At 36.1% G+C, this 23,438-nt stretch overlaps 1 protein-coding gene across 3 annotated transcripts in view; it reads right to left on the bottom strand.

Moving 5' to 3' along the window:
* DSE (dermatan sulfate epimerase) overlaps positions 1-23,438 on the bottom strand; it is a 203,291-nt gene that overhangs the window by 10,598 nt on the left and 169,255 nt on the right. For all 3 annotated transcript variants that reach the window (XM_058307318.2, XM_071218634.1, XM_004471213.5), the window contains one exon: positions 1,776-2,029. In XM_058307318.2, the coding sequence (XP_058163301.1) occupies positions 1,776-2,029 (254 nt within the window). The remainder of the gene's footprint in view (positions 1-1,775; positions 2,030-23,438) is intronic.

The raw sequence follows: 23,438 nt of genomic DNA, 5'->3' as shown, positions 1-23,438 counted from the left end.
ATTTGATATTTCACCTTAAGTCTCTTCCTAATTCTCCAACTTTTGAGATTTTATGTGATCCCAGTGAAAGCTACAGGTGCACTCTAAGCTACCTCTTAGACAACACGGAATTACTGAAGGAGCCTGGCAAGTGGAGCTCCGGAAGTCAGAGTGAATGTGCCATGAAAGCCAGGACCAAAGTCTGGCTATTCACTGAGATGATGCAGGATCAGAGAGTTCTTTCCTCCCTTGACCCAGTCTTCTTATAAATGTATGTACTGCTTCCATATGGCCCACAGAAGAGTGTATTTCAAAGCAACCCTGACTGCTGTCAGAAAATAAAGGTATATGAATACTCCTGGGAAAACTGCATATTAGATCCAATAAAAATAGTATTTCATGATGATTCTTTTCACAGGCCTTTTGATTTATTAAGTAGCTTGATGGTGGGTTTTCACATTAGGTCTATGTTTGATTTTGTTTTGTAAGGGTAGGGGGCAAAGCACCTAGGATGAAACTTCACCTGTCTGGTTATGCTTTACTTATGATAAATTGCATTTCTATTCCAAAAGAGGCAACGAAAGATAGTGGAGAATGACTGAATTTTGAGGTTGGCAAGAATCGGGTCCAAATCTCAGCTACCTTATAGAGCTGATATAAGAATTAAATAAAATATGGAAAAGAATGGGGACATGTCACATGCTCAGTTAATGTTGGTCTCTTTCCCTCTAAGACTGAATTAGAAGTGATAATTGATATGAGAAGGGAAAAAGCTTGACTTTTGGGTAAAACCTGATGTTGATAGTCTAAAAAATGCATACTAATTTTTTTGTGGCAAATATAGTTAAGTTATCTTTTAGATTTGTTAGTTCCAAGTATATATTTAATGTTCAAATAATTGTGATCTTTAGGCTGCTTTGCTTAAATATAACCTACTCAGTCATTCAGACCTCCACAGGAGATGTGATTAAGTCAGAATTCCAAGAACAAAGAAGATGAGATATTAGCAATTATATAATAAGTTAAGGGAAAGTAGCCATACAATCCACAAAAGTTGCTTTCAATCTTGACCTAAATCATCTAGATTGGCTGTTTTGAGTCAGAGGGAAAAAAAAATAGTGGTGGGATGATAAACCTGTGTCCTACGAACATTTGTTTCAAATAAAAAGCCACCTGTTTTGCTTTTATAAACTCCATTTTTCTAGGCTGGCTGTCTTCACCATCAAAATTCATGGGAAAAATGGATATTTGCCACTGACCTTGTGCTACACAGACATGGCCTGGGAAAATCAGAAGCCATAATTAAATATGATTTCACTTATATGAAATACCTAGAACAAGAGACAAACTTAGAGAGACAGAAAGGGGATTACAGTTTGCCAGGTGTCAGGGAGCAGGGAGAGAATGAAGAATCATTGCTTAAGAGGTACAGAGTTTCTGTTCAAGGTAATGACAAAGTTTTGATAATGGATGATGGCGAGGGTCACACATTATCGTGAATGTCGTTAGTGTCCTGATTGTGGTTAAAATGAGAAATTCTGTGTTACAAATATGTTATTGCCCTAAAAATTAAAAAAAAAACCACTCCAACATGTAGGTTAATAAACTCACAGAAATTAGAAAAGAGATGTCTCTCAATTAGCTAAGAGATGCCCATGTCATTACTTCATCTCAAGGCTCAGTTAGGATCCTAGTATGAACATGTACCTAAGAGATTTATAAAAAGTCATCGCTTACAATGTGGCAACTAGAGCTGATGTCAGCTCAGGTACCCCCTCTGCCATGTCCACACGTACCTTGATTCATCAGAACGAGGCTTCCGGTGAGCAAAGCCATGCAGTTGGTGGGCTGATGATTATGCAGGTACTGAAACCCCCAACCTCGCCTGTATGATGTTTCATACATATATCCTGAGGCATTGGCAATCACTTCAAGAAACTTCTCCTGTTGCATCTTGCTCAGGTAGTTGTACAAAAAGTCATAGGCGGTGGCAAAACCAACCAGGGAATGAGCAAGTGGGACTTCATCCCAAGGAGCATCTTTAACCAGCCTGAAAAGGAAAAACACAATGTAAATGATTACAAAAGTCTCACAGCTTTCGTTATTCTTTTAAAGTATTATTTCCTAAAGGACTTCAAGACACAATTGAAGATACAATCCAAGTGGTTTAACAACACTGAATTGACATCCCTTCACATTACACCCATAAGCATAAAGTTTGTCTAATGTGAAAATTACAGAGTGAATGCTATTCTCTCTCAGGCTACTGGCAATATGAGATGTAGAGAATTTTTTTTTTTTAATTTTTTACTCTTGATGAAAGGTCGTCGAAAATATTCTAGGGGATCCAAAGCGAAGAACCTGTAGGGGCAGGGCAAAATTCTCTGGCGTACCCATTTACTTAATGCTTACCTCTCCCTTTTTAACTGCATAAGAGGTTCTCAGTTTTGTGCATACAGCTGTCTTGCTAAAGCAGCCAGATACACACACACATACACATACCACCTTATCTTCCAGAGGCTGAACAAGACCAAGGTCATGGGCTACACAGTCCATGACCGCTCAATCTGGATAGGCCAGCTTGGCCAATACCATGATAGGGATGGTGACGAAAGGCTGGTTTAATCAAGTATGATGGTTTCTAATTCAGAATTCTTGCATCTTATTTCCTGTAAAATAAACTGCCCACGGGCGGTGAACTTGGCCCAGTGGTTAGGGCATCCGTCTACCACATGGGAGGTCCGCAGTTCAAACCCCGGGCTTCCTTGACCCGTGTGGAGCTGGCCCATGTGCAGTGCTGATGCGCGCAAGGAGTGCCCTGCCATGCAGGGGTGTCCCCGCATAGGGGAGCCCCACGTGCAAGGAGTGTGCCCCGTAAGGAGAGCCGCCCAGCACAAAAGAAAAGTGCAGCCTGCCCAAGAATGGTGCCGCCCACACGGAGAGCTGACACAGCAAGATGACACAACAAAAAGAAACACAGATTCCCAGGCCGCTGACAACAACAGAAGTGAACAAAGAAGAAGACGCAGCAAATAGACACAGAGAACAGACAACCGGGGTGGGGGAGGGGAGGGAAGATAAATAAATAAATAAATCTTAAAAAAAAAATTAAACTGCCCTGCCTTTAAGTCCTTCAAATGTCTTTTAGAGGAGTCTAAAAACTGATCTTCTGTAAAGTGTTAAAAGTTGTCATTTTCTAGGAAGTGAAATTTTGCTTGACATGCTACATTATTCTGTGTAAGTATTTTAATAGTGTGTGGCCTGCATTAAACAGGAAGCTAAAAAGGATGTTTCACAATCAGAACTCCAACGAGTTATCCAGAACACCTTCCTCATCTGTTCAGGATATATTTGTGTACTCTCTACAAAAGGAAACAAATGGAGAGTGTATTGTATCTGTGGGAGGTAGAAGAAAGTCCTCAGTAAGAATTAAATTAAAGTTTAATATTTTACTACCATGAATCTATTTTGGCAATCTAGTAAAGCACTGGCCCCTTCCTCAAAATGTTTTAGGGAATGGATGTGGCTCAAGCAGTTGAGACCCTGCTTCCCACATGGGAGGTTGCTGGGTTTGGTTCCTGGTGCCTCCTGAAAAAGTAAAAAGCAAACAAACGAAATAACCAACTCAGGGGAGCCAATGCGGCTCAGTGGTTGAGCGCCAGCTTTTTACATACTAGGTCCAGGGTTCAATTCCTGGTCCTGGTACCTCACCAAAAAAAAAAAAAAAATTAAAATGCATAAAATATAATACATAGAAGGAAATCTACTACTTTGAAATATAATTATCAATATGTATATACACATATATTTTTTATTGGTCTGTTTTCTTTTATTAGGCACTGCCTATTATCTCAAGGGATTCTTGTTCCACCCACTGACACAACACACTTTGACAAGATGAACACTTGTATATTCCACAGAAGCCTGACCCAGGTGTGCCTTGTCCCGTATACTGTAACCCCCCACATCCGACATCCTACACCGGTAACCCTCCCCTGCCATATCTGTCAAAACAACATTCCAAACATTGTAATTTCAATCACAGATCTGCAAATCCCTAGACTTCACTTGCTCTTTCCCCTGACCCTACCCCCAGTTCCATGGATAGTCCAACCATGTGTATTTTTTGAAATTGTGATATATGAGCTTCTTTATTAAGGCATTAAATAAAAAAGATTTAGCAACATAGATAGTAACTACCATAATTTATAAGTAGGGATGGGCATAAATATTGTGAGATGCTTACAGCTTTCATATCCATGTTGTCTATTTGTGAAAGTTGCAGGTTCTGCCAATACTACCTACCATGGTTGGTAATCTACATTCATGATTGAAAGAAATGCTAAATTTGAGTTAGATTTAATGAAAATTAAGATTTAATACTTCCCCCATCAAATCCACAAATTCAAGGAATTTGAGGATCCCAGGTTAAGTACCTTTAAAATGTTCTGAGAGATTACCTATTCCAGACTGTGTTCTTCCTTCAGCATGGATTAAAGAAATGATCTTGATTGAGGTTTTCCTTCATCAATCTGGAAGAATTTCACCATCATTTTCAACCAATAAAATTTCACTCTTCTTCCTTACTTCTGTCCTCTTCACTTAGCACTATTTAAGCTCATAAATATAGACTTAAGTTCTAGTGGGAGAAAGTACCCCACTAGAATTTAAGTTCTACACAGGCAAGAATATTTTTTTTCTATTGTTTGGCTATTGGATCCCCAGTCCCAGAACAATGAGTCGCACATCAGAGATTCTCAATAAGTATATCTGGAAAGAAAGAAAGAAGATGGTATCAGAGGAGGTAGGCAGAACTTGACCTTCTCACAAAAACAACAGAGGAAGGGCCAAAAGCTGTCCAAGGGACCTGTTTTGAGGATCTGTAGACAAGGAGAGTGCTGTGCCATTCCCCTAGGAGGGCAGAGAACAGAGAGACGAAGCAGCCAAAATGAAAGCCATGAGTTATTAACCCCGAGGTAGCCAGGAAGGGTCCCCATCCCCCTCCTTCAAGGTGTGCAGCCTGGATAAAATCTGTGGCTCACTGCAGCCAACTGAGAGGAGAACAGATGCCTTCCTCCTTGGGAAGAGGGAGTGTGTGGCAGGGGGTGGAGAGCAGTTTCCCTTCAGTGAATTTGACCAGCAAAGTCCAGTTTCAATCTCAGCTCTGGCCAGACCAGAATCACCAGTAAGTGAAAAATGAAAGAGTCACCTCCCTGGAAAGGTTCACTGACAAGTGCCATCTTCTGGCCAGCCAGGAAACTACAAGGAGAAAAATCACTGATCTCTCTCATCCCAAACCTCTGTGAGCAATTCTGGACCCCATTAGTGAGTCCCTGGTCCTATTTTGATAACTTAAGCTGGGTAATTTTAAAGACATAGAATCTACTGAACCAAAAATCAAAGAAGAGCCGTAAAACAAAACCACTAGGCAAAAGAGAGAAATTGACTGTCAGTGTAAATTCACCAACTTATTCAGATGCCTAGACATCAGCAAAAAATTACAAGCCATACTAGGAAACAGAAAGTGATGGCCCAGTCAAAGGAATAAACCAAAAATCCTGATAAGACGCAGGATTTAAGACAACCTATTAATGATAATCATACAAATCTCCTAAATCAATTCAAGGAGTTGAAGGAAAATATAACTAAAGAGATAAAAGGTGCTAAGAAGATACTGGGTGAGTATAAAGAACAATTTGAAAACCTGCAAAGAAAAGTAACACAGCTTATGGGAATAAAAGACACAACAGTTGAGATAAAAAAAAACACATCAGAGTCATATAATAGCAAATTTGAATTGATAGAGGATAAAATTAGTGAAATTGAGGACAGAATTTCTGAACTTGAAAAGACAGGACAGCAGAAAGAGAAAAGAAATGAAAATGGAACAGGACCTCAGGGAATTGAATGACAACGTGAAACACACAAATATACATGTTACTGGTGTCCCATAAAGGGAACAGAAAGGAGCAGAAAGAATAACTAAGGAAATAATGACTGAAAACTTCCTAACCCTCTTTCAACATAAATATCAATATTCAAGAACACATCCCAAACAATAAATCCAACTCTGACACATCTACTACTTAGAATGAAAAATACCAGAGATGAAGAGAGGATTATGAAAGCAGCAAGAGAAAAGCAAAGCAGTACATAAAGGGAATCTTTTTAATACTGTGCCAATTGCTCACCAGAAACCATGGAGGTGAAAAGAAAGTGGTATGATACAGTTGAGGTACTGAAGAAGAAAAACTGCTGGCCAAGAATTCTGTATCTGGTAAAATTGTCCTTCAAAAAATTAAGGTGAGTTTAAAGTCTTCAGAGACAAAACCTGAGAGAGTATGTTGCCAAAAGACTAGATTTACAAGAGATAGTAAAGGGAGTCCTGCAGCATGAAAGAAAAAAAACAAGGGTGAGAGACTTGGAGAACAGTGTTGAAATGAAGATTATTAGTAAGGGTAACATAAAAGGTAAAAAGACAATACCACAATATGACAAAGGAGAAAATGAATGGACTATGCATTTACATTAGTAACAATGAATGTTAATGGGTTGAAATCCCCAATCAAAAGATATAGATTGACAGAATGGATAAAAAAATACAAGCCATCTCTATGCTTTCTATAAGAGACTCACCTTAGACATAAAGACACAACCAGGTTGAAAGTAAAAGGTTGGAAAAAGATATCCTATGCAAATAGTAACCAAACAAGATCTAGAGTAGTGATGCTAACATCGTACAAAATAGACTTTAAATGTAAAACTGTTATAAGGGATGAAGAAGGATATATATTAATAAACTAGGCAATTCAGGAAGAAGAAATAACTATACTAAGTATTAATGCACCTAACCTCAGTCCACAAGATACATGAGGCACACACTAACAAAGCTGAAGGGAGAAACAGATGTCTCTACAATAATGGTTGGAGGCTTCAATAGACACCTTTTGGTACTGGATAGAACATCTGGACAGAGGATAAATAGAGAGCTTGAATAATATGATAAAGGAACTAGTCTTAATAGACATTTATAGAGCATTACATCCCCAAATGGCAGGATATACATTCTTTTCAAGTGCTCATGGGCCCTTCTCCAGAATAGACCATATGTTGGTCATAAGTCAGGTCTCAATAAATTTATAAAGAATGAAATTATACAAACCACTTTCTCTAATCATAATGGAATGAAACTTGACATCAATAATGGAAAAAGGGAAAATCCATAAATATTTGGAGATTAAATGACAGTCTTATATAACCAGTGGGTCAAAGGACAAGTTGCAAGAGAAATCAGTAAAGCTCTTGAGTGGGATACAGCAAAGGCAGAGCTGAGAGGGAAATTTATAGATTTCTAGCCCTCAATATTTACATTAAAAAAAAGAGCTAAAATTTAAGACCTAACTGCACACCCGGAGAAGTAGAAAAAGAACAGCAAATTAATCCCAAACCAAGCTCAAGGAAAGAAATAATAAAGATCAGAGCAGAAATAAATGAATTTGAGAACAACAACAACAACAACAAAACAACAGAATCAACAGAACCAAAAGTTTGTTCTTTGAGATGAATAAAATCAACGAAACCTTAGCTAGACTAACAAAGAAAAAAAGAAAAAAATTTGCAAATAAATATAATCAGAAATGAGAGGGGGCAGATTACCACTGACCCCACAGAAATAAGCAAGATCATAAGAGGATACCATGAACAACTGCATGCCAAAAAAACTAGGCAAAGACGAGATGGGCAAATTCTTGGTAACACAAAAACAAACTACACTGACTCTAAAAGAAAGAGAAGACTTCAACAAACCAATCACAAATAAAGACACTGAAAAGTCATAAAAAATCTCCTAAAGGTGAAAAGCCCAGGACCAGATGATTACACAAGTGAACTGTACAAACCATTCAGAGATGATTTAATGCCAGTCTTGCTCAAGCTCTTCTAAAAAACTGAACAGTAAGGAACACTACCAAACTCATTCTATGAAACCAACATAACCCTAATGCCAAAACCAGGGAAAGATGCTATGAAATAAGCATATTATAGAATAGTGCATATATGAAAAACCCACAGCTAGGATTGTATTATAGACAATGGTGAAAGACTGTTCCCACTGAGACTGGGAACAAGACAAGGATGCTCATTGTCACCACTGTTATTCAATTTTGTGCTAGATGTTCTAGCGAGAACAATTAGACAACATAAAGAAATAAAAGGCCCCCAAATAGGAAAGGAAGATGTATAATTGCCACTTTTTGCTAATGCTATGATTCTCTATCTAGAAATCCCCAAAATTCCACTAGAATAATATGCAAAACTCAACACAGCATTTCTATAACCTACTGATGAGCAATCAGAAGAGGAAGTCAGGGGGACAAAAATCTATTTATAAGAGCAACTAAAACAATCACATAGTTAAGAATAAACTTAACCAAGGACATAAAGGATCTGTATTCAGAAAACTCCAAAACATTGCTAAAAGAGGCCAACGAAGACCTAAATAAACGGAAAGACATTCCATGCTCATGGATTGGAAGACTGTCATTAAGATGTCAATTATAACCAAATTGCTTCCTAGGTTCTACACAATCCCCAAAAAATTCCAAGAGCCTTTTTTGCAGAAATGGAAAAGCCAATGATCAAATTTATTTGGAAGGGTATGGGGCCTAAATATCCAAAGATGTCTTCAAAAAAAAAGAACAAATTTGGAGGACTCTCATTTCTGATTTTGAAGCACATACAGTAGTAAAAACAGCATGGTACTGGCATAAAGATAGATTTTTGGACCAATGGAACCAAACTGAGAACTCAGAAACAGACCCTGACATCTGTAGTCAAGTGATTTTTGACAAGGTTGTCAAGCCCACCCAGCTGGGCCAGAACAGTCTTTTCAACAAATAGTGCTGGGAGAACTGGGTATCCATATCTAAAAGAAAGAGGACCCCTATGTCACCCCTTATCCAAAAATTAACTCAAAATGGATCAAAGACTTAAATATAAAAGCTCTAACCATAAGACTCCTAGAAAAAAATACCATCTTCAAGATCTTGTGGTAGGTGGTAGTTTCTTAAACCTTAAAGTCAAATCATCAGCAACAAAAGAAAAAATAGATAAATGGGACCTCCTCAAAAGTAAGCACTTTTGTTCTTCAAAAGACTTTGTTAAGAACATTAAAAGGCAGCCTACTCACTGGGAGAAAATATTTGGAAAGCACATATCTAAGGATTTGATATCCATGTTATATAAAGAGATGATACAACTCAATGATAAAAAAGACAAGCAACCCAATTTAAAACTGGGCAAAATACTTGAATAGATGTGTCTCCAAAGAGGAAATGGAAATGGCCAGAAATCACATGAAAAAAGGCTCAATACCACTAGCTCTTATGGAAATGCAGATCAAAACTATAATAAGAAACCACTTCACACCTTATAGAATGGCCATTATTTAAAAAAAAAAAAAAACAAAAAATTATAAGTGATGGAGAGGATGTGGAGAAATAGGAACACTCCTTCACTGTTGGTGGGAATGTAGAATGATTCCTCCAGAAGCTGAATATAGAACTGCTGTCTCATCCAGCAATCCCATTACTAGGAATATATTCAGAAGAACTGAAAGTAAGGCCTGAACTGATATTTGCACACCGCTGTGCAAAGCAGCATTACTCACAATTGCTTAAGAATTGGAGCCTAAGTGTCCACCAACTGATGAATGGATAAACGAAATGTGGTATGTACATACAATGGAATGCTATTCACCTGTAAGAAAAAGTGAAATCAGAATATGACAACAATTATGTTGAATGAAATAAGCCAGACACCAAAGGACACATAGTGTATGGTCTCACTAATATGAACTAAATCCGATGAGTAAATTCACAGAGGTAAACTATAGAGTATAGGTTACCAGGAGATAGAATGTGGGTTGAAAATGAGAGCTGATGCTTCATATACATAGAATTTTTTTAAAAGATTTATTTATTTATTTCCTCTCTCCCATCCCCCCCCCAAATTGTCTGCTCTCTGTGTCCATTCGCTGTGTGTTCTTCTGCGACCGCTTCTATCCTTATTAGCGGCACCAGGAATCTGGGTTTCTTTTTGTTGTGTCATCTTGTGTCAGTTCTCCGTGTGTGCGATGCCATTCCTGGGCAGCCTGCACTTTCTTTCATGCTGGGTGCCTCTCCTTATGGGGCGCACTCCTTGCGCGTGGGGCTCCCCTATGTGGGGGACACTAATAAGGTTTACTGTAAAAGTGTAGAAATGAAAAGAGTTGATGATAACACATTATAGTGAGTGTAACTAACACTGCTGATTTATAAATGTGATTGTGCCTGAAAGGGATAATCTGGGGACACAAATGTCAATTGAAAGAAAGCTAGAGAATAAACTAGGGACTATGTAACAATGATTTCAGTGGTGGATGAAGATTGTAGTATAATAATGTTCTTTAACAAAGTGTTAAGAATATGGTGATACATGAGAAAATTACAGCTAATGAAACTTATCACAGTTATCAGTAATATTGTAATATTTTTGAAGCAATGGCAAATAAGATACATCAATTCTAAGAGACAATATAAGGAGGCTATGGGATTTTTCCGTTTGGAGTAATGAAAATGTTCAAAAATTGACTGAGGTGATGACAGCACAACTGTGATAAAAGTGAAAGCCACTGAGTTTACACCTTGAATGGACCGTACAAAATATGGGGCTGTATAACACAGGAAATCCAGTGGTAGAAGATGGACTGTGCATAACAGGACAAATATGAAAATGTTCTCCCATGAAACACAACAAATGTATAATACCTAGACAGGATGTTAGTAATCAAGTGCGTTGAGGGAAAAACACACCAAATGTAATATATGAGCTATAGTTAGTAATAATTTCATGATGCTCTTTCCAGTTTGTAATAAATGTTTCACAACAATGCAAGGTGTTGGTGGTGGGGTGATGTATGGGAGCCTTGTATGATATGCATGTTTGTTTTGTAAGTTCACAATTTTTACTAAATATGTATTGTTTATGTATGTTCATGTATGAATATTTTAACAAAATTTTATTTTAAAAAAACTAGGCAAGACTGTTGGCCATGAATATGTGACCATTGTGCAATCAAGAACTTGGAGGGATCCATTTGTATCTACGAATAATTTCATTGATTAGCTGACCATGCTTGTGATTCAGTCTGGGGCTAAAAAGATTGAGGCTAATGGGTTTCTTAACCATTTGGTCACAAAATCACTTTGCTCTAGCCTGTCTGCCTGCCAGTGTGTGTATTGGTTGTAAACATACTGTAAGAGTGTAAATTAATTCCCTAATTCTAGAAAACAACCATCTCTTATTGCAGGCTTACTATGAGGGAGGGAATTAGGAACATAATCTTTATGAACTCACAGTGATTGGTGAGCCAGGCAAAGAATCCAAGTCATTTGTTTCTCTGCACCCTGACATGATGCAACTATCAAGGACAACATATATACCTCGCCAGCACAATGCTGATGTCAATGAACTGCTACCATCTACCACTCACTCACTCAACACCTGATTAAGCCATGAGTCTATTTTCATATTTATTATAGTTCTAGTCCTTTGGGAAATCTTACAATGTAAACTTTCGTGAAAATTTCCAAGCCCTAACATCCAAGTTTGCTTGTTTAGAGCAGTTTCCAGTTCAGTAAAACATTACGCACATCAGTTAAAAATGTATTTGTGGTACCTTTAAGTTTCAGTATCATTAAGAAATCTGACCTGTAATAGCTCTATTTCTTAAAGGTTATCTAAATCCTCTACAAACTCAAACTTACCCAGTCTCAGATACAAAAACAAAGGGCAATTAATGGAAGACAGGATATTTTACTGTCACAGAAACTAAAACAAACTTGTTCCTAGCTCATGGATAGCCACAGAGAAATTATCTTATCCAATGTCTTCCTGACCAGTGGTTAACCAATTCCCTGGAAAAGCTGGGTAAGTGGAGAATCATAAAAAATAACACAGGCATTAATTCAAGAATTTTATTTCAATTAAAAATATCTATGTTTATTCACATTCACCAATCTTGCGAAGTAATCTTGTGAAGGAGTGCTAACGTGATTTCTTTGAATGTGGGTATACTAGTTGGAGTTCCCTTGTCTTTCCTTCAGAGAACACACTCATAGCACACCACAATATCCAACTTTCCTTCCTTTAAAATACAGGAAGAAACTCAATATATTTGTGAGGGAATGTAGTATCCGTCAAGGTTTTTATGAGACTCCCCTTAATCTTTTACAAATATGCTCCACACTAAATTAAGTTTTTACGATGTCTTGAGAAACACTTTTTCCTTTTTGAATACACACTTCCTCTATTTACATATTTTTAAATCATGCAATTATAGGTTGTGAAACTGGCATAACCTGGTTTTAGAATAAATGCAATGGACACTGGCTAAGCACATAACTCTATTGGTGGAAGAGCTATGAATGAATGAGCTTACTAAAGGGCAGCCTATCAGCCTTGACATTCAGCACAATGTGAGAGAAGCTGCCATGCTACACCAGGAATGGAGGCTCACTTCATGGGCACATCGGTTAAGAAACTGACTTAACTGAGGAGTGTGGTTAGGAAAACTTTCTGTATTTCTCTATTATAGGCTATCTTCCTGGAGCAGCTGTTCTCAAAGTTAAGGTTCCTGGACCCAGGGGGCACTGAGAACTTTTAGGGACTCCCCTATAAGCACTATTTTCATAACAATACAAAAATGTGATATGTTGATATTTGCACCAATGGTGCAAAAGCAGTGGTGGGTAAAATGTTGAAGCCGTGGCAAGAATAATAAAGGGGCACAAAAATGTACTAATTCTTGTATTCTATACCACCTTATACTCATAGTAAGAAAAAACAAAAACTGGTTTCACTTAAGAATGTCCTTGATGAAGCAATAAAAAATATTCATTTTATAAAAATCTCAACCCATGAATACAGGTATTTTTAATATTTTGTGTGTGAAATGGGAAGTATGTAAAAAGTGCATAGCTGTACTCTAAAGTACAATGATGGTCATGAGGAAAAGAACTTGTGCAACTGTTGAGAGCGGAACTAGACTCTTTTTTTCATGAAATACCATTTTTACTTGAAAGAACTGCTGAATGACCAATTATAGTTATTTAGAATTTGGTATTTAGAAGATTATTCCTAGGAAATGAACAAGAAAGCTTGCCAGTTCAAGGAAAACTGACAGTATCAAAAGCCAATGACAAAAAAAAAATAAGAATTTTAGGAAACTTGTATCTGTTAATGTAAGCTTAACAGTTCACCAATACTTGAAGATTTTTTCTTATGAGATCAGTGGCAGCATTAACTAATGTGACACTTTTTATTCTGAATAACTAAATATGTCAACATTTGGAAGACTGAAATAACTCAGTGAACAAATACATTCAAAATGACAGGAATGAAATTACAAAATCTCACATATGGCTAAAAGATCCTTTCTAAGTGCAAAACAGACCAACAGATTTTAATGTAAAAGGAGCTTGTTAATATGTGTGACAGTTTGAAGCTTTTGTGAATCCCAGAAAAGATCATGTTCTTTATCCATTCCTGTGGGTACAGGAGCCTTTGAATGGATTGAATTCAGTTGGGGGCCTTTGACTGGAGTACTTCAGTGAGGTGTGTCCCAGGACAGATCTTGACCCTCTTGTTGGAACCCTTATAAATGGGAGAAACATGCAGAGAGAAAAAAGCCACAGAAAAAGGGAGCTGCCTTTTTTACCCTGCCGTGTGAGAGAGGACTCCAGGATTGCCTACAGCTGCACAAAGACAGAGCAACCCAGAGAGGTTGAGAGACAGGCTGGAGGCTAGACTCAGCAGAGCAGCCTGAAACTGAAAAGAGGAGCCAGGGAAGAGACAAGGATATGCCTGATCATCCACAGCTGAGCTTGAGGAGAAAGTGAGCCTGGAGGAAAAGGCAATCTGGCTGCCATTTTGCCTTGCCACGTAGCAGGAATCCAGAATCTGCCAGAAACTGACTTTTGGTGAGACAGCATCTCTGATGATGCCTTGATTTGGACATTTCACAGCGTTGGAACTGTAAGATTTTACTCTAATAAATTCCTGTTAAAAAATCCAACCCATTTCTGGTATTTTCACATTGGCAGCCTCTAGCTGAATATGGTTTCAGATTCCCCACGGCAGCTAACGTTATGAAATTATCATTTGTCAAGTTTTAATACAATATTGAAGAAGAATATCCATAATTATCTGGAAATTTTCTTAAAATTCTCCTCCCTTTTCAATCACTTATTTATGCATGAGACTACATTTTCTTCACACACTTCAAACAGTACAACACATTGCAATAGACTATATGCAGAGGCAGACGTGAAAGAGTTGCAAAAAATGTAAAACAACACCATTTTTCTCACTATATACTTTTTGATTTCAAAAGAAATAGTTATTTATAAAAATAGGTTATTTAACATGAAATGGGCTTATTATTATTTTTAAATGAATGGGTAAATATTTTTAAAATTTATGTTTGAATTTCTAATACAGTAAATATGATAGAGCCCGCATAAACAAGGCTCTTTGATACCCTCACTAAAAGCAAAACGTTTGAAAACTGCTGCTTAGAATACTTTCAAACGTGAATTTATAAAAAAAAAACAAAAGGAAACAAAATGATTTGAACACAGAAAAGAACGGCTAATTGTCTGGGTTTGGTGGGGAAAGTCAAAGATTTTACTCGGATGTGCTGTTTTTATGACTCAACTCATGAATGTAAAAGAGAATAAAAGAGACATAAAAATCATTTAAAAATTAATTTAACAGCTTTATTAATTCTAATTTTATAACAATTTTATACAAACTATTTTCATTATCACGAAAGCATTCTGAACTATTATGTACACGTACAACAGCAGACAATGTTAAGAAATCTGTATTACAATTTATTTGATCAATAATAAAATGAAGTCTGATAACAATGCTGGCATATTTTCATTTGCATAGATTTGAGTTTAAAATGATCAGATTATGCTATTTTAAATTTTTTCATATAGTTTTAAAAGCTAGTCTGTAGAAAATAATTATATGTGAAAAGATTAATAGTATATAGCACAGTTCATAGAATACTTTTTGCATAATACTGCTTAAATTACTAAACTATTTCATTTACAGTAATACTGTCAAAGTAAATACTTGGAAGAATAAAAGAAGTTAGGTATTTAAAACATGAGCAATGCAGAGAGATCCTGATTCACTACAGGATCTTGATTTAAATTAATCTAGTGCAGAGTTTCTTAACCAGGGGACTATGAGCTTGAATTGAAACTCAAAAAAACATTATTCTTGTGGGGATGTGTTGGTGTGGGTGTGGTATATTTATTAAATAATACATACTACAGTGTGGAGTTAGTAAGGGGTCCATTGTTTTCACCTGACAAAGGGGTCCATGTAACAAAAAAGGTATACAAGAAATAAAAACTGGAAACAATGGGACAATTTGTAGCCTTTATGTTTTATGATATAGTTTTCAGTCTACTTTCCTAACACTTTTTTAAAACATTATTTCAACTTCAAAAAACTAAAATAACAGGCAAAAGGTATCGCTAGCATTTTTGATAGCCTAACACTTTTATATCAGGCCTTTTCATATTTTGAGGGTCATAATTTGACCTATGATACAGAAAATCTATTTTTAGAAGTACATTTATATGAGGATCTACTATTGGTTAAGCCTTTCCAAATAAAGCAGCAGCACTAAAAAAACCATGCTGTTTTTTTCTTAATTTCAGAATAACATAAAGTATAGTTTTATAAACCTATGAAATATTTACTTAGTGAATTCATCAAGTAGAAGATTCGTGTTTAAAAGTCTGGCTCATTTTAGACTCTAGATATCTATTTAAATACAAATTTAAGAGAAAGTAAAAGAAGCTTTAAAAGAATTATGAATTTATATATCCATTTAAAAATGCATTTATTTGATGATAATATCTTAAAAACCTGTAACAAATGTTCACAACAATATAATTTGTTGGTGGGGGGGTGTTGTACGGGAATTCCACACATGTGCATGATTGCTTTGTAAGTGCACAACCTCTCTAATAAAAATATATATTTTAAATGCACTTTAATTAAATTCAGAACACAGCAAAGAACTCTTTAGCAAACCCTAGCGGTAAATTTAGATTACAGCAGCTTCACTGCGGCTGCGTCTACTGTACAGAAGCCACACCTCTGCACTTTGCCACACCATCAAAATATGCCAAAATGAGATTGGTTTCTATTTTTTAAAATGCAAATCAGTCAATTCATTGTAAAAGAGTCCTAGAGACAGTAATCTCAGAGAAAGTCATTCAACTTTCAACCAAATGCTTTTATGTATTTGCACTCCACCTCCAATAATTCAGGAAAGTCATGCATTACCCCCCTTTTTAAAAACATGCCTAATGCAGTACTGAGTCATCTTTTTTCCTCTGGTGAGTTAAATGTGAAAACTAACCGTGAATGTTAAAAGTCAGTAGTATATTAAATTTTGTGAGCAATGGTCATAAAATTTAGCCAAAGGGAGGTACATTTCTAACCTGTGTGGCCTCACTGGGGCCTTAATGTTGCTAAGAAAAGCAGAATAAATCTCCAAGAGAGAGAGACTGATCTAGGAGGTCATATACTTAACACTGAATGGTAGAGACAAGGATTGAATCCAGGACTTACCTGACTCTAAAAGTGATTTGAATTCCTCAAGGCAAGGGCAAGCACTGTGCTTTCAGTGAAAGTCACTGAATTTGTAATTAGAATCGGTGCTAGAGTGAGCAGATCTAGCAAGAGCTAGGAAGAAGGGCACTTGTGGGATAAAAAACATGGTTCCAAGTCTACCATTTTCATAAACCCAGGAGCCCCATGAGAACTGGGAAAAGTGGCAGACATTGGTTGCTCAGGGCCCACCCAAGGCACCTCAGATATCAATCATGTAGAATTTTGGAGGCAACTCTCCCCACAGACCTCTATAAGTCTGGGGCTCCTAGGGTACCACTTCTGGTAAAGTTGGTCAGGGACTGGTGGCCAGAGGCTATATGCTCAGAACATTTGGCTTTTATAGGAGTAAGGCACACAGGATGGACAATGAGCTTTCCTTTTTCAGTATTTACTTTGCTCCCTCTTTGGGAACAATTGCCTGAAGGATCGCAGTATGACAGAAAGAGAACTGACTGCATACTAAAACTTAGGAAAAAATAACATATCACTCCTGAAATTTAAAAGACCATTTCCTCTTACAATATATATATTTCTATATTCATTAAATCACTGCATTCACTCTGGACTGTCCACGTGATAGCCAAGTCCTGAGCCTCAACAGACTTACAACTCCTACACTCTGGTTTATTGGACTCTACCCTACTCAGCTAACATGGAAGTGAAGAAGGTCAACCACCACACCAGGGAGTCAAGAGTGCCTACAACTGAAAGCAGGAGAATTGCATCCATCATCTATGTGGAATCTAAACCCCCTCTTGATATAGATGTGGAGTGGACACAACCATTCTAGGGTCCACAGGATGGAGGAATAGAGTATGGATTAGAGTAGACTTATTGATATTCTATTCATGAACTATTGTGATTAGTATTCGAAGAAAATGTAGCATTGATGTGGAGAAACAGCCATGGTAGCTGTTGAGGGTAGGGAGTGGGAAGAAGAGATGTGACGTGGGGGCATTTTCAGGACTTGGAGTTGTCCTAGGTGGTATTGCAGGGACAGTTACTGGACACTGTATGTCCTCCCATGGCCCACTTGGTGGACTGGGGGAGAGTGTAAGCTATAAGTGGACCATTGACCATGTGGTGCAGCAGTGCTTAGAGATGTACTCACCAAGTGCAATGAATGTCCCATGATGATGGAGGAGGTTGTTGTTATGGGAGGAGTGGGGTGACAGGGGTGGGGAGTATATGGGGACCTCATATTTTTTTAATGTAACATTAAAAAAAAATAAAGACCAAAAAAAATCACTGCATTCAGTCTAGCAGACATTATTACTTAATTTCATTTTAAAGCTATGAATTCAGTGTCCCAAGTATTAAATGATAAAATATAAATTCAGGTCAGCTTGGCCCCACTCAGGCAGAATATTGAGAAGTCAATTATATGAAAGTATCAACTAAAAGGAATATTCTTTTCACTTAAAAGACAAGGATTCTAGATAATTTGTGGGTAAAATGAATTAAACTGAATGTCAAAACATACCAAGCCAATGAGAATAAAATGTAGAGTAGTGTTGTTAAAAGGGAAAAGGTATTACCATGTCGGTATTCCAATGTTTATTTCACTGACATGAAGTCTTATGATCCAAGTCTTATGATCTAAGGAGCATACTGTATAATCAAACAGCATTTATTAATCATAATATCTTTTAGCTGACCAAGTATGCTTTGCCTAGTGTCCAGTCTGAAAAGGCAACAGAGCTAAACTATGATGAATAAAATAATTCAAACTCAATAACTACACCCATTTTGTCAAAAGACTAGGGCTACTAAAACATGGAAAGTTAGTAAATGATAAAGGTAACATCTGAAATCATTGGGAAAATAAATTATTCTTAACAAGTGGTATTGGAACAACTAGACAGTTATTTGAAAAAAAGATAAAACTGTATCCAAATCTCAAAGAACATATGATAAACTCTAAATGAATTTGGCATGTAAATGTAAAAAATGAAATCATTCAAGTACTAAAAGAAAACAGGGATGTAACAAGGAGAGAGAAGCCTTTCTAACTATAACTCAAAAACAAAAGCAACGAAAAAAAGAATGATCATTTTATATATATACATACATACATACATATATATATTTTTTAAAGTAATGCTTTGCATGGGAATAACACCAGAAGCAAAGTCCAACACAAATGACAAACCAAGGAAAAATGTTTGCATTCTATATAATCTTGGATAAAATCATATACATACTAACATATGTAAAGGCCCCAAGATTTAAGAAAGGGATCAAAGCCACATTAGTGAAATGGGCAAAAGACAAACAGCAGAAAGATAAAGGTAAAGTGTCCCTAAAAATGCTAATCTCCACTTAAAATCAAAGAAATGCAAATTAAATCTAAAATGAGGTAACATTTACATTGGCAAAAATCTCAAAATATGACAAAATACTCTTATGAAGGCTGTGGAAAAACAGACACAATCTTAAAATGCTTTTAGGAGTACAAAATGGTACACATTCTATGGCAACATCTAACACAATTATATAGACATTTACCAGTTGACCCACCAATATTACTTCTAGTAATCTACCCTGAAAATAAATATCCACAAATTCAAAACTACATATAACAAGGTTATTCATTATGGCATTATTTATAATATGCTTCTGACATGATACATTTGGAACCATGTAAATGTTTTAAATATTTAAAAATTAAAAACAAGTCAGAAATACATATGAAATGATTATCTGGAATTTGGTTCAAAATAATGGAAGGAAAGAGAAGAGGAAAATTTCAATTCTGGTTAAGATGGAGAGGGACACGAAAAACCTTCACATCTATTGAAAAAATAAGAAATCCCAGTAGCCATACCCCTCCCTCAAAATCATATTTTTAAAGATTACAAAAGACCTGTGGAAACAAAGTTTAAAACTTTAAAAAGCAAATAAGCAAACAGCTTAAATAAAAATTACAAGACCTCCAAAGAAGGAGAATGTGACCCATAGTCAAGAGAAAAAACAGTCAGTAGAAACAGACCAAATATCTCAAATGTTGATATTATTTCATAGACTTTAAAACAACTATGGTAAATATATTAAGGAATATATAGTAATGTCAGACATAATGAAAAAGGGAAAAGAAATTCTAGAGGATATTTGGATATAAGAAAGAACCAAACTGAAATCCTAGAACTGAGAAATAAAATTTCTGAAATAAAAAACTCACTGAGATTGACAGCAGATTAGACACAACAGAAGAAAGGATCAGGAACTTTAAAGATAAAGTCATTAGAAAGTATCACACTGAAACACAGAGAGGAAGAAAATATTTTAATTGTGAATAGAGCCTTAATGATCTGTAGGATAGTATTATGAATTCATATATATATGTAATTGAAGACCCAGAAGGATAGGAAAGATGAAGCAAAAAAAATTTGAAGAAATATTGGCTGAAAATTTTCTGAATTTGAACAAAAAATAGCAACCCACAAATGAAGAAATCTTAGTGAACCCCAAGGAAAATAAATACAAAGGAAAACACACGTATGTGTATCACTGTAAACCAGTTGAGAACAAAGGATGAGGAGTGTGTTAATCTGAGTCCTCTGAAAAGCCACAGCCAAATTAGACATATGAGGAAATGCTACTACTGTGAGGAAAGAGAGAAAGGAGGGGGACTGGGCCAAAAGAGTCTTGGAAACCTTAGCCCCAGCAAAGGTTTGGCCAGTCATTGTGGAACCTTCAAACAAAGGTCCCTGGTGGGGGACAGTAATTAGTATTTTCATCATGTTCCATAATTAGCTGGGAGCATCCCACAGGAAGGGTAAGTTCCGCTTGAACACAGTGATGGATTTAGAGGAGCAACAGCTGGAACCATCAATCAATCATGCTCTCCATGGCATTTATTTGTGCAGAGAATTTTCATGTCCACCTTAAAGAGAACATCTTGATAGTAGCCAGAGGATAAAGAAATGTAGATTATGTACAGAGAAATAATGATATGAATGATGGTTAAATTTTCATCAAAGTGAAACCAAAAGATAAATGGAATGATATCTTTAAATTGCCAAGAGAAAAAAAAAAACAAAACTATACAACTAGAATTCTATATCCACAAAAAACCCTTTAAAAATTAATGTGAAAAAAATGAATGTGAAATAAAGCTTCGATATTCAGATAACTGAAAGCTAAGAAAATATGTTGCTGACAACTTACACTATAGGAAATACTCAAAGAAGTCCTTCAGGCTGATGGAAATGATAACAAACAGAAGCCAGGATCTGTAGAAAGGAATCAAGAATACCAAAAGGATAACCATGTGGGTAAACATAAGCGGCTTTTCTTCCCTAATATTTATATTTCTACATGTGTGAATGAATTCATTCACTATAAACTTTTAAAAAAGATTACTGCTTATTTATGCAAAAATAACAATATATTGTGAGATCTGCAACAAATAAAGAAGTATAGTATGTGACAACGAGCACAAAAAAAATGAGAGGAGGTAAATGATATTATGCTGTGGTAAGGTTTCTACATCTTTTCTGAAGTAGCATATTATTTTTATATTGCATATTCTGTAATCTCTAGCAATTACTAACTAACACAAAGAGGTATAGCTAAGAGTCAATAGAGACAACAGAATGAAAAATACTTCACTAATCCAAAAGAGGACAGGAGGGGGAAAAAGAGGAATAAAATATAGGAGAGACAAATAGAACACAAATACCAAGATAGTACATTAAAATCCAATCATACCAAAAATTACACTAAAATGCAAATAGACAAACCCTCCATGTAAACAGATTACCAGACTGGATAAAAAAGGAGGAAAGCACAAGTATGTTTAGAGAGACACATTTTAAACATACAGTTACAAACAGGTTTTAAATAAAGGATGGAAAAGATATCCCATGCAAACACTAAAATAAAAATGCTGATGTGACTATAGTACTATCAAATAGGCTTCAAGACAAGCAATAATATACCAGAAATAAAAAAGGAAAAATGAAAATGTGTTGATTCATTAAGAAAATATCATAGTCCTTAATGTGTATACACCCTACCAATTGAGTTTTAAAATACATAAAGCAAAAACTGACAGAGCTAAAGGGAGGAAAAGACAGACCCACAATCATTTTTGCAGATTTCAATGCACTTTTACTAGAAATTGATAGGACAAGAAGACAAAAAGGCCATAAGGATATAAAATATTTGAAAAACATTGTGAATAAACTATGACTTAACTGACCTTTATAAAACAGTACCTCCAACAACAGTCTACACATTCTTTTAAGGACACATGGAACAGCCACCAAATAGACTTTATGCTAGGCCATAAAACAAGTCTCAATAAATATAAAAAGGTTGAAATCATTTTAGTATGGTTTAAATCCTGATTCCTCCACTTACTAGTTTTATTTCCTTGGGTATTTACCTAGCCTCTCTGAGTTTTAGACTGGGAATAATAATAATTCAAACTTGTTGGGTGGATTAAATATTATGCAAAGCACTTAACACAGTGCAGAGCATATAGTGAGTACTCTGTAAATAATATTATTCCACACCTTAGCCAGAGGTTTACTGACTAAACAAAATTGTTTTTTTCAAGTACTCAATTCCTCTTTTCTATGTGACAAATCAAGAAGCCATTTTTAAAAATTTGCCATCTCCACAAATTTTTTTTTAGAAAGCCCACAGGGAATAAAAAATCGAACTTAAACCTTAATGAAAGATGCAATTATTAAGCATATATATAGGGATTTTAATATCAATAGTGATAATCCCACACAAATGCGAAGACTGTTTGTTGAAAGTCCCCTAAACTCCTATTACTGCTCTTCCCATAAACATCTCAACTCTTAAATCACCGTACTTGTGGGGATGACACCTGTTTTGACAATGCCTCAATTACTCAGCCAATTACCATCTATTCTATCCTAGGAGCTGTCAAGGAATAAACCATAAACTGGGGTTTTCTTTGGGATTATAAACTCTTTTACCACATGTTTAACAACTTTACTAGAAACCTGCATCTGTGAAAGAGAAGGAAGTGTTTTATGCTTGGTGATTAACAGAGTGCCTTTCAAATAGAGGATACCGCGCTCCCATTAGCTATGCAGGGAAAGCAGTGCTGGTAGGAAAAAAAAATCAGACGCTTTGGACTCAAAAAGATGTGAACTCAACTCCTGCTTTGTAAATTGAACCCATGATGCACCCTTGGGCAAGTTCCATAACCTCCCTCAGGCTCAGTTTCATCATCTTCAAAGTGGGTAATTATTAAAATGCCCAGGAAATTTAAAGGAAATAATGAAATAATTGGAAAAAAAATGTGCTTGACAAATAATAAGTACTAAAGAAACATGAGGTCTCTCTTCTGCCTCATTTTTTATGCCATGAGGAAAATAATAGTAGAGCTGGTCTTATAACTGATCTAGATTCATAGCAATTATACCTAATACAAGAGAAAATAAATACATTCATTAATGCCTTAAAATAAGAATTCTAAGGTCCAGATTATATTCTGTGACTGAAAGAATCTGGCGCGCCACATGGCCGCCGTCTTACACACACCATTTTCCAGCTGCTGCCTGAACACTTGGTTGTTCCACTGTTTATTTTAAAAAGCAATCCCCAAACATTCTGACAGCATGCATAAAGATAAAGAATGAACCGAGACACAAAGGTTAAAAATTTGAGGGGCACTTTGACAATGGCAAACACTGCAGTCAAACTGCTAAATCTTGAATTCTTTATCAAAA

The sequence above is a fragment of the Dasypus novemcinctus genome, chromosome 11 (assembly GCF_030445035.2).
Source record: "Dasypus novemcinctus isolate mDasNov1 chromosome 11, mDasNov1.1.hap2, whole genome shotgun sequence".
Taxonomy (NCBI): Eukaryota; Metazoa; Chordata; class Mammalia; order Cingulata; family Dasypodidae; genus Dasypus; species Dasypus novemcinctus.
This window is presented reverse-complemented; position numbering and strand designations above follow the sequence as displayed.